The sequence below is a fragment of the Monodon monoceros genome, unplaced genomic scaffold, assembly GCF_005190385.1.
Source record: "Monodon monoceros isolate NGI ecotype Baffin Bay Population unplaced genomic scaffold, NGI_Narwhal_1 Super_Scaffold_6, whole genome shotgun sequence".
In the NCBI taxonomy this organism is placed as follows: Eukaryota; Metazoa; Chordata; class Mammalia; order Artiodactyla; family Monodontidae; genus Monodon; species Monodon monoceros.
Window position 1 is genome coordinate 63,002,888 of NW_021703783.1, and position 12,358 is coordinate 63,015,245.

Consider the following 12,358-nt stretch of genomic DNA (forward strand, 5'->3'; position numbering starts at 1 on the left):
TATATATATATATATATATATATATATATATATATATATATATATATATGCACATCCATAATTTAGTTTTGTAAAGCCCTAAGCTGTGAAATATCAAACAGACTTCTATGACAGCACATCCGTGTAGGTAAAAAGAGTTTAAATTTCTCCAGTTTATCAATCAAAAATATAAAATTAACAAAAAATATTGAGAGCAGGGTTATATATAAATATCATACGAGGATCAGTTCATGAAGCCGGGTCCTTTGCTAGTATTCTCTTACCAGATTCATAACACTTGGTAAGAAAAGACCTAAGTTTGTAACAAATACACTCTGATAATATATATTTTGTGGAATAAAAGACATTATATTCTGTTAGAATTAATAAGAATAGATACAAGCAAGACTTAAATTAAAAAAAAAAAACAAAAAACAGTACTAGAGTTCTCTATCCTTCCTTTTAACTAAAAGTTGAGTTGAAATTGCCCACTCTATTAATGCATAATAAAATTCATGGAAACAGAAAATAAAAAGCCAAATGCTTCTAGAACCTGAATTGAGTATAAATATAGTATAATAACTTGCCATTTTCAAGAGGGGAACAGAGGTTGAATTTGCAATTAACTGGAATTCTAATTCAGACAACTCAGCAATACAGAGTGGAACAGGTCTGGGTGAGGGGCAATGTGTAGGTTTCTTTTAAGTGGCGACAACCTTGAACTGATGCAGTTTGAACTATAGCCTAATGAGGGATTTGTTATTCTCTGGAAAAGCTATAGACCCAAGATTCACTTAACCCTGGCCCTGGTGATTTATCTGAAAGTCACGGACTTTATTCTTCTTATTCTGTTTCAGTCTGCAGACTGGAAAACCTCTCCCTTTACACACTGAGAATTCCCACTGCAGTGAATGGAAGGTCTGTGTGTGTAAAGAGCACGTGAGCAGCGGGGGTTTAGCCCCAGAGAAAGAAGATGTCGAGTTGCCTTTGTAAAGAATTTATACACCACGTGTTCACAGTTTCTTGACAGGTATAATTATCAGTGTTGTCTTTTCCTTTACTATGTGCTGGGATTCTGAAGCACGGTTTCAAACTTGTGACTATTGGGTGTTTGATCAAGTAGCTTCAAGGACCTGAAAGGGGGGGGAAAGAGTGAAGAGAAATCAGTGATTAGTATTCAACTACAATATGCTAAAAATATCAAAGAAGCATGTGCTATGTGAGAACAGCAAGGATTATTTTGGGCGCTATCATTCATGCACAGCCTTCCACATGTGAAAAAACTGTTTGATGTCTGCAAAGGAAGTAATTATCAAATGAGGATGGAAAAGACACAGTTATTCCCTAAGATTAAAGTTTAAAAAATCAGTTTGGAAACATTTCAAATGTAAAACATTTCTTCCTCCCAATTCCAGATGACTCTATTTTTCTTCACGAAGGCAAAGAAGAGATAACTTTTATATATTATGACTCTTAGGGTGATTAGTGTTGCTCCTGCTGAGATACATGCAAGCAAAGCCTCTCTCTGATAGGCTGGAAGCACCAATATCCCTTCTGTAAAGCAGATAGTAGGCCTGTCTCTTCTCCTACGAGGTCAGCCAGCCTGACACAGAGTAGAACAGAGTAAGCAGATGCCCCACGTGGTCACATTTGGGGGAGCAGCCTCCCCAAACATTCCCCCAGACCTGTCACTTTTCTACCATTATGGAGTCATTTCTTTCAGAAAGAACAGTGGTTTTCAATCTTTGTTTTCAAAGCTGCAGATATTTTTATTTCAATGAATGCAGAGCACCACATACAAAAAAAAAAATTTAACGGATTGTCCTGGTTGATGTGAAAGTGTGCGTGGGGGGTAGGTTTGCCATCTGCCTCCTCTGCATCAGAACTCTCCAGCCACCAAGCCTTCTAGAGAAATGCCTAAAAGCACCTTGGGCCTACAGCGTGGAACGGAAAGTCAAGCATGAGGCCACTGTGCTTCTTCAGGAGTCACCTAACAAGACACTGCATAAAAATATCACCTGCCATTAACATTCTAGCTACTATACTACTGCCACTACTATTACTATTGAGTGCTCACCAATTGCCCATATTTTGTAAAGAGTTTTACATATTTTTTCTTATTTAATCTCCAGAACAGACCATTTTCATGAGTCTCACATTGAATAACTTCCTTCAAGTCCCTTAGCTACCAGGTGACAGAGCTACCAAGTGACTGAGTTTTTAATCCATTAACTTATCATACAGTTACATGTCCTAAGGGAATGGGACTTAGAGCAGATGAATTTTAGTAAGAGTCTTGGGTCTCTTCATCTACCCAGAGGGGGAGTAGGCCTGAGGGATATGCCAGCAGCTGAGAGAGCACTGGGCATCCAAACTGTGCATCACTGAGATACCCACTGGGAAGAACCACCTGCACCAAATGTTCTCATTATTTCCCTCATTCCCATGATTTACAATTGAACAGATTAATGGTTCATTGTTTTTAAAAATAAAAGCCTCATTTTCACATTAGTTTAAATTTTGTTGATCAAATTGCTTTGCTAATTTTTCAATGAGCCACTGTGGTAGGCAGAATAATGGCCGCTGAAATATGTCCACGTTCTAATCCCCAGAACCTGTGAATATGTTAGATTCCATGGTAAGGAAAATTAAAGTTGTAGATGGAAGTAAGCTTGCTAAACAGCTGATGTTAAAATAGGGAGAGTATCCTGAATTGTCCAGATGGGTCCAATGTAATTAGAAGTGGAAGACGGTGAGAGAAGAAAGACTCAGGGAAGGGGATGTGATGACAGAAGCAGAGGTCAGAGGGACGCAATGTGAGGACTCGACCATCACTGGTGGTTTGGAGGGTAAGGAATGGAACCAGGAGGCAAGGAATGCAGGCATCCCCTAGAAGGTGGAAAAGGCAAGGAAATGAATCTTCCCCTAGAGCCTCTGAAAGCCCAGTGAGACTGTCTTGGGCTTCTGTCCTACATTATTACAAGAAAATTAATTTGTATTCTTTTAAGACATTAAATGTGTTTTGTAATTTTTAGGGCAGCAACAGGACACTAACAGAGCTGTAATGGCGAAGTACTCTGAAGCACAGGGCACTGTTTTAGAGGTCAGTGGTGAGGGTTAGCGCCAACTCTAAGCAGTGTAAGACTGACTTCCTGGAAAGCTCATGTGAATGTGTCTATGAGGCGGGATGGGATATAAAAGGGCAGGTGCCATTGAAGAAAGAGGTAGAGCAGCACAGCTGTTAAAAGAAAGAGGCGGGCTTCCCTGGTGGCGCAGTGGTTGAGAGTCCGCCTGCCGATGCAGGGGACACGGGTTCGTGCCCCGGTCCGGGAAGATCCCACATGCCGCGGAGCGGCTGGGCCCATGAGCCATGGCTGCTGAGCCTGCGTGTCCGGAGCCTGTGCTCCACAATGGGAGAGGCCACAACAGTGAAAGGCCCGCGTACCACACACACACACAAAAAAACATGAGATGATGGGCTTCCCTGGTGGTGCAGTGGTTGAGAATCCACCTGTCAATGCAGGGGACATGGGTTCGAGCCCTGGGCCGGGAGGATCCCACATGCAGCCGAGCAACTAAGCCCGTGCGCCACAACTACTGAGCCTGCACTCTAGAGCCCGCAAGCCACACCTGCTGAAGCCCGCGCGCCTAGACCCCGTGCTCCGCAACGAGAGAAGCCACCGCAATGAGGAGCCCGCGCACCGCAGGGAAGAGTAGCCCCTGCTCGCCACAACTAGAGAAAGCCCACAGGCAGCAATGAAGACCCAATGCAGCCAAAAGTAAAAATAAATAAAACAAAATTAAATGAGATGCTTATGGGGTGGGGGACAAAACAGGTGAAGGGGATTAAGAGGTACAAGCTTCCAGTTATAAAATAAATAAATCATGGGACAATGCATAGCATAGGGAATATAGTCAATAATACTGTAATAACATTGTATGGTGGCAGGTAGTAACTAGACTTATCGTGATGATCAATTTATAATGCATATAAATGTCAAATCACTATGCTGTATGCCTAAAACTTAATAATCAAAGTCAACTACACTTCAGTAAAAAAAGAAAAAGAAAAAAAATGCTTAAAGCTGAATAAATGTGACACTTTCTCACAAAAAGTGGGTATAGTATTAAAAAGAAACCTATATTCATATTATCTGCTTAGGTTTCTGTAATGTAATTATGTAGTGATCATATTTACTACATTTAAGAAATGTAGTATAATCTTCCTGATTAACAAAGATGGAAGTGAGGGAAAAAGACAACTGAGATTCACTTCAGGAGAAGTTTAAAATTAAAAGTAGGCATAAGACACGTTTTCCACACACTACTTGCATTCAACCTATTTTCCATCTGTATGTACCACTGACCATTGCTAGTTACTTAATAACTTCTACCATCTCAGACAAAATATTATTTCTAATTTATAGAACAGAAGTTACATTTCATGTGATAAACAGTAAGACAATATCTGACAAGTATCTTTGCTTTACCTGGTCTTTGCTTGACTTGTCAAACTTAAAAAAAAAAAATCAGAGATCTGTTCAAAGTAAATAGTTTTAGATCTCTTCTCAAAAGCAACCACAGTATGAGTTAGCAAGTGTAACAAATCCCATTTAATCCTTAAAAAATCTAATTAATTAAAAGTTGAACAAGAGCTAACGTAGGTCTCTTTGACTGAATCCACCATAAAATCCATGGATGACATGACAGAGTTGTACTTTGCTTGTACTTGAAATGGTCACTGCAGTTTCATCTCAAGGGTCCACGATCCTGTGCACTACAAGTGCTGTCTTGGCGGGCATAGATACAAACTTCACGTTCACTTAAACAGAGCTTTACCGTATCCTGTGCAACAAATAAACATGGTCTTAAACGCCTTTTATTAAAAATGTTACTCTTCGATAATGAGACAGTAGGAAATTCTCAAGTGATTTAATGAAGACTGATGGAACAGAGAAATGGAATTGAGTACGTGGCCCAGCAGTATTTATAGCCAAGTTGTATACTTCCAAAGATGACTGAATGAGCATAAATACTGGAAGCTTTTAGTAAGACCTCAGAAGTCGGAATGACAACATACTTTTAAAACATTTTAAAACAATTTTACTATGGGCCAGTGTGGTAAAACAATTTAGGAGAATTGGTACAAGTCTGTATTATTGAGAATGGAAGAAAAAATGTGTTCAGGAGAAGAGTGTCAGTGTTTGAAGAATACTGGATTGTTATTATTAGCAAGAAGGCCTTTGCAAGGATTCTGAAAGTACAAATGTGAAGTACCTTTATGTTTGAAACGGATTAGAGAGAAGAAGGATATGGACAAAATGACTTGTCTGTATGCATCCAAATCATTGCGTCATCCCAGCCCAAACCACCATATCTCTTGCCTGGACTCCTATATAATAGTCTCCTAACTGGTCTCTGTTTTTACTCTTACCCTGCACTAATCTATTCTCCCCATAGCAGCCAGAGTGATCTTTTTTAACACATAAATCATGTCACTCTTTTGCTTAAAAACCTTCAGTGGTTCCCACTGCAATAACATCTAACTTCCCTAAGCAGTTTAAAAAGCTCTCTATAACCTGGCCCCCATCTATCTAACTGTCCTTCTCACTCTTTATTGCGTAACTACCTCAGCTTTCTTTCTATTCCTCAAACGTCAAATAGGCTCACATCTGCCTCAGAGCTACCGTACTGGCTATTTCCTCCTCTTCTTATGCTCATTTCCTGGCTTCGCACTGTCATTCAACCTCAGCTTCAATGTCACCTCCTTTGAGGGGTCTTCCCTGATCACCTCACAGAAGGTCACCACCTAGCCAGTCTCTATCAAAGCACACGATTTTAACTCTACAAAGTACTGGTCTCAATAGGATATTTTTTATCTACTTGTAAATTAACTATCTCCTCCAACCAGAATGTAAACACCATGACAGCAAGGATTTTGCTCTGCTCCTGCTGTTTCTACAGCCCACTGAACAGTGCCTGGCCCATCACGGTAACAAATAAATATTTATTGTTAAATAAATGTAGTTTTTAGAATGGAATGTAATTTTAGATAAAGACACCAATCTGTGATATATATATAACAAAACTAGCAGGCTATAAAAGAAAGATAGTTGAATCCCCAGAACTCTCTGTGAATAAATCCCATACTCTTTTTACTTCCCCATGCAGCTTCTTTTCATGAGTGGCACAAAAATGTTGAAAATCTCTTCTCGAATTCAGTGTGTGCAAATAGTAATCTGATATTGAATGAGTTAAAAGCACCATTACCCACTGTCATCTTCCCAACAACATTTGAACCTCATTTCAAATACACATTTGCAGACATCATAGCATAGAGGTATATAACAATATGAACTGTCTCTTCCAAAGGATAGCAAGGAAAATTTATGTAACTCCAGAATTTCTGATGTTGGCACATGAAATACTTGGCAAAATAAGAAGGGAAAATATTCTATTACAATAATTCTTGTAAGTGTGGTTGTGGGGAATCCATTGAAGCTATTGCAGCTTTGTATCATTCATCTAAAACATGGTGTTTTAGTGATACTTACTGTGAAGGGGTGTTTGAGGATTAGGAATGACATGTGAGAGCCTAGCACATAACAGGCTCTTCAGACATGGTGATTTTCACTCTTAACATTTTTTCTTGAATTTTCTTTAAAACATGTAGCAAAAACCTGATTTAGCATTCTCTGTCACAAAGTGGAATTTAGAAAAAGGCAGGTGTACCTTAGACACATTTTAACTGAGCACCCAGACAGAATTTCAAAATCTCTCAGAGCATAAACACTGCCAGGTCTCTACTTCATTCTTTTCAGTGGAGCAGTTTTCTAGTAAACTGTTTCAGTTTAGTTTGTACACTGTGCAAAGGCAACTGGCCAAGGAGGTGAGGGGGGCTGGAATCTAGCCCACACTCTTGTCATATAGCCATGTGCCTGAGGATCTGGGTTTGCACAGAGGCTGCATTTTTGTAGTTTGTATAAAGGCATCATATAGTATGTACCTGGCCTCCTAAAGAATATCATTTTTCAAAAATACATTTGCAGGGAATATGGCTGAATGACACATAAAGTAAGCAACTGTCTTGTTTACATTTTCTGAGGTCATTTTTTTTATTTGTTTGATTTTGTTTGGATTATTAAATCTAGTAATTATGTTCCAGCTGTCTAAGAAACTATATTTAAAAAAAAAACCATGTAAGGGACTTTCCTTGTATAGAAGAAGGCACCTCTTACCTATGACATGTGGTTTTGCTGTGTTTGTTGCTGCCGCTGCTGTTGCTGTTGTTGAATTAGCAATTGTTGCTGCTGCCGACGCCGGGCTGTCCGTAGCTTTTCAAAGCGAGCCTCCATTTCTTCCAAGACTTTCGGGGTGTATCGGACCACCAGCTTGACGCTGTCTTTAGCAGCCTTGAGTAGTTCCACAGCTTTCTCATGGTGTTCTCCTTCCACACTCTGAAAAGACAGTGACATTTCTTAAAGGGGAGAGTTTCCATGTTCTTTTCTCGAGAGCCAGATGTGAAATTAGTGTCATAGTACAATCCTACTCTGAAATTTCAAAAAGATATGGCAAATGAGATGTATTGCCATTGTTATTATTTATTACATTTGTAGCTGAATCGTGGGCAGGTTAGGCTGCACTAGGGTACAGGATGGATTGAATGGAGGTTCAAGTTAGGAGGGTGAGAAACAGTGAAGAACTAAACGATAACACTAACATTTAGAATGGAATTTCTAAATTTCACCTGGAAGAGTAAATGCACTAGTCTGGACACTTTGGAAAAAATTTAAAAAGAGTAACGAATGGGGACTTTGCCTATCTGATATTAACATTCATTAAGAATCTAGGGCTTCCCTGGTGGCACAGTGGTTGAGAATCTGCCTGCCAATGCAGGGGACACGGGTTCGAGCCCTGGTGTGGGAAGATTCCACACGCCGCGGAGCAACTAGGCCCGTGAGCCACAGCTACTGAGCCTGCGTCTGGAACTTGTGCTCCCAACAAGAGGCCGCGATAGTGAGAGGCCCGCGCACCGCGATGAAGAGTGGCCCCCGCTTGCCCCAACTAGAGAAAGCCCTTACACAGAAACGAAGACCCAACACAGCCAAAAATAAATAAATTAATTAAAAAAAAAAAAAAAGAATCTACAATGCTTAAAGCAGTGTCTTATTGGTGTAGTAAGGAACAGTAGAACGAAACAGAGTCTAGAAGTAGATCCATCATATATAAATCTTGATTGTATGATAAATGTGAAATTTGGACCAAAGGGGAAAAGGATTGTTAAATAATGATGCTGAAACAACTAAAATAAAGCACAGGTCAGTGTTCATCATCTTGCAATGCAAAAGGAATTCTTAAGTAAAAATACCAAGAAACCCCCCCACAAAAATCAGATTTAAAGATTGTAAGTTTCTATGTCTCACACACCATGAAAGGTCAAATAACAAACTATAAAAAATATTTTCAATACACGACAGTCAATTTGTTAATATTCTTCAAATGAAGAGCTCTTACAAGTCAGTAAAGGTCTAAGCAAAATAGGTGAGAGAACTCATGGACAAATAATAATTTTTAAAATGCCCAATAAACCTATGAAAAAAGGTCCAAGATCCCTAATAATTAAAGAAATATAGATGAAAAAATATTTCATTTTTAATTTAAAAATGGTAAAGATGTACTTTTAAATATGGTGTATTGACAAGGACGTAGGGAAAAGGTACTCATATACTGTTAATATAACACAAACTGGTACAGTTTTTCTGGAGGGCACTATCGTTATGCACTGGATAAACCCTTTATAAATGAAGATTTTTACTTTCAGGAAAATTTGCTAAGGATAAAATCAGATATACACACATACCTATAAGATAGATGTGATGTGACAGAAAACAAAAAATAAATAAATTCTTGGCTTTTGAGTTTCAGAAATACTCTGAACGTCATGGCACAGACAATAGTTGGGGAAACTATGTTTACTATAAGTAAACTCAAAGAGGCTCCCTTTGTGTGTGTGTGTGTGTTATTTATTTATTTAACATCTTTATTGGAGTATAATTGCTTTACAATGGTGTGTTAGTTTCTGCTTTATAACAAAGTGAATCAGTTATACATATACATATGTTCCCATATCTCTTCCCTCTTGCATCCCCCTCCCTCCCACCCTCCCTATCCCACCCCTCTAGGTGGTCACAAAGCAACAACCTAAGTGTCCATCATTGGATGAATGGATAAAGAAGATGTGGCACATACATACAATGGAATATTACTCAGCCATAAAAAGAAACGAAATTGAGCTATTTGTAATGAGCTGGATGGACCTAGAGTCTGTCATAAAGAGAAAGACAAATACCGTATGCTAACACATATATATGGAATTTAAGAAAAAAAAAATGTCATGAAGAACCTAGGGGTAAGACAGGAATAAAGACACAGACCTACTAGAGAATGGACTTGAGGATATGGGGAGGGGGAAGGGTAAACTGTGACAAAGTGAGAGAGTGGCATGGACATATATACACTTCCCAACCCTTTTAAGGTTTCTCCAGGTTGGGATTAGGGAGTAGTAAAAGAGAAGAAAAGTTGTAATCAGACATAATAGAACCCTGAGAAAAGGAGGCAGTCCTTCCCTTTCAGCTGATCCCCAGGGTAGATGACATAACTCCTATTTTATAGGATCCAAGTGCAAAGGCCTTCTTGACTTGCTTCCTGGGTAAAACTCGGGGGAGAAACGTGTGTGATGTGACAGATAGAGAGCAAGATAGGCTTAAACACTGCCAGAATACTGAAGAGTGGCACTGAAGTGGCAGAGAAGGCCACCCAAAATTGGTTGAGATTACATTTTCACAAGCCAAGGAGAAGGGGGGCTAAAATGAATATTATCTTGAGTTACAAAAGACAATTTGCATTTCAAGCACACAAATTATATCTTGAGATTCCTAATTACGACTATTGTACAGATTTGGAGACTTAAGAATTGTGTTCCATTCTGTCATTTGCTTCAGCGAGGTGGATGTGGACTGCAGAAAAAAAATGCTTTGAACTTAGCAATGAGGTAGCCATTGGTGGCTTTCAGTCATTTGAAAACCAGGCAGATACTAAGGGTTTAAGAAATGACTGTGGAGAGCCCTGGAGGCAACTTATATAACCACTCCTTTGCCAAGTCTGGGTTAAATAGAGAGCAAGGGGTTATAAATAGCTGTTGAGCCGAGTGAATTTTTATCTGTGGCGGAAGCCTAGGAAAATAGGCTTATTCACTGATTAATTTATTCCTTTAATTATTCACTCAGTCATTGACTTGGACACTCAACAGATGTTTATTAAGCGTTTATTTTACCAGTCATGTTCTACTAAGTTCTCTGGAAGAACATGGACAGGGGAAAACTTTGACAACACAAACTGTTTTCAGTGTGCTTGTAATTTCTTTGTAATTTGCCCCAAGGTGAATTGTTAATGTATTAACAATTAATGTATGGAATTCTCCTTTAAAAGGAAAACTGGCTGATTTGCTTGTTCATACCCTTCTCTAGTTTCTTTTCTAATATTAAAACTTACATGTTTATATGTTTTAATAACAATGGTTCACCCATTTTCTAGGCCAGATGATTAGTCTCCAGACTTCTTTTTAGCTTTTGTTCTATTTTCTTTCATTTAATAGGGTTGGAAATTCTAGGCCGGACCTTTGGAGGCCCATTATCCCAGTTTAGGCACTCTGCCTACTATTTAGAGTTGCCACAGGAGGGCTGTGGGACTAATACATGGGACCATCAGGCTCTCACCATAGAGAATGGCTGAGAAACACGGCTGGTGTGCCATACTCAGCCCTGCAGAACTGGCAGGATTACCTCTCTCACCCCCAGCGCTGCTCTCCCCAATACAGTTAGCAGCTGATAAAAAGCAGATCTCACGGGGGCTTCCTTGGTGATGCAGTGGTTGAGAGTCCGCCTGCCGATGCAGGGGACGCGGGTTTGTGCCCCGGTCCGGGAATATCCCACATGCCGCGGAGCGGCTGGGCCCGTGAGCCATGGCCGCTGAGCCTGCGCGTCCGGAACCTGTGCTCCGCAACGGGAGAGGCCACAGCAGTGAGAGGCCCGCGTACTGCAAAAAAAAAAAAAAAAAAAAGCAGACTCCACGGTCTTTAAATCCAGAATTTTGCCTCAGTGCTCTATCTTTGGTTTAGACGGTGACTCAGATTCTTTCCGGCGCGGCAGAGTTAACAGGTCTCCTAGTCTGACTCTACCTTTTCACTCTCTTTCCCACCAGGGCACAGAACCCACATGGGATCTGGGCAGTGTCACACCTCTTCATTTCTACTACTAAAAATGCTGTGTTAAAAATAATACAAATCACATGATTAAGCAGTATAACAGAAACTAAGAGGTAACTCAGAGATTTGAAGAAATATAAGCAAGTTTATAAGACTATCATTTCAAACACTCAATGACTTTGTTTTTAAAATTGTTTTCAGAAAAATCGTGAGGATTATTCTGGGTGGCTCTCTTCTTCCACTGGCTTTGCCTACTTTATAAATACTTTGGGGGGCATGTTTGTCTTCTTAAGCTATAATTTATCTCTGGAGTGCTTTTAGTCCTTCAGTATAACTTTTTAATAAGAATAAGGCAGTTTTCTCTCCTTTCTCTCCCTTTTAAAGTAAGAACAAAAAAGCAGACAACCTTTCCTGTTCCATGCATAGAAAAAGCTATCTGATCAGTTAGGGCATACACGCTGAGGAACAAACACCTGTCAGCAGGTATTCCCTTAGCCCTGAAAGTTTATCATTTATTCCTACTTTTGACTTAGTCTCTCTCACTCTTAATGAAACTATGCCTCATTTCAAGCTAAAATATTTAAAACATGTTTTGAAATATAATAGTTTATTTGTAAACAGTTAAGATTTCTATTACAGATATAGATATGTGTACACACACACACACACACACACACACACACACACCCTCCTGACTCAGGAATTGTCCTTTATAACAATTAGCTCAGTTTGAGCAGTCACTGAAAACCTGTAACACCAGCTTATCACATAGGATGAAAACGTGGCCCTTATGTGATTTGAGGAGACCAAGGAAAACTTCCAATTTCAAAGTGAAATTCCCTCCTCTATTAAAAAACCCTGAACTTTATACTTTCCATAAGAGCTTTCTATACTTTCTAAAAGAAATTCTGTAGTTTTAGATTTCATCCTCTTGCTTTAAGAGTTTATTGTACCTATTGCAATTTGAGGAAGTCATTAGCATGGGTTAATTTAACAAGGCTTTCCAACAGACATCTGGTAAAAGTTGGATGTCATTAAGGAGGTGAGGGGTGGTGGGGAAGGCATGGGGATATACTAGGTATCCAGGAAGTTTAGACCAAAGAGAAGTGGTCTGAA

The 12,358-nt window shown here is 39.5% G+C and overlaps 1 protein-coding gene across 1 annotated transcript in view; it reads right to left on the bottom strand.

Annotated features, from left to right (window-relative positions):
• Positions 1-791: 791 nt before the first annotated feature.
• LIN7A (lin-7 homolog A, crumbs cell polarity complex component) overlaps positions 792-12,358 on the bottom strand; it is a 132,548-nt gene continuing 120,981 nt past the window's right edge. The window contains exons 5-6 of the mRNA XM_029205888.1: positions 7,218-7,436; positions 792-1,112 (exon numbers count right to left, since the gene is read on the bottom strand). Coding sequence (XP_029061721.1) covers positions 7,218-7,436 — 219 coding nt within the window. The 3' untranslated portion in view covers positions 792-1,112. The remainder of the gene's footprint in view (positions 1,113-7,217; positions 7,437-12,358) is intronic.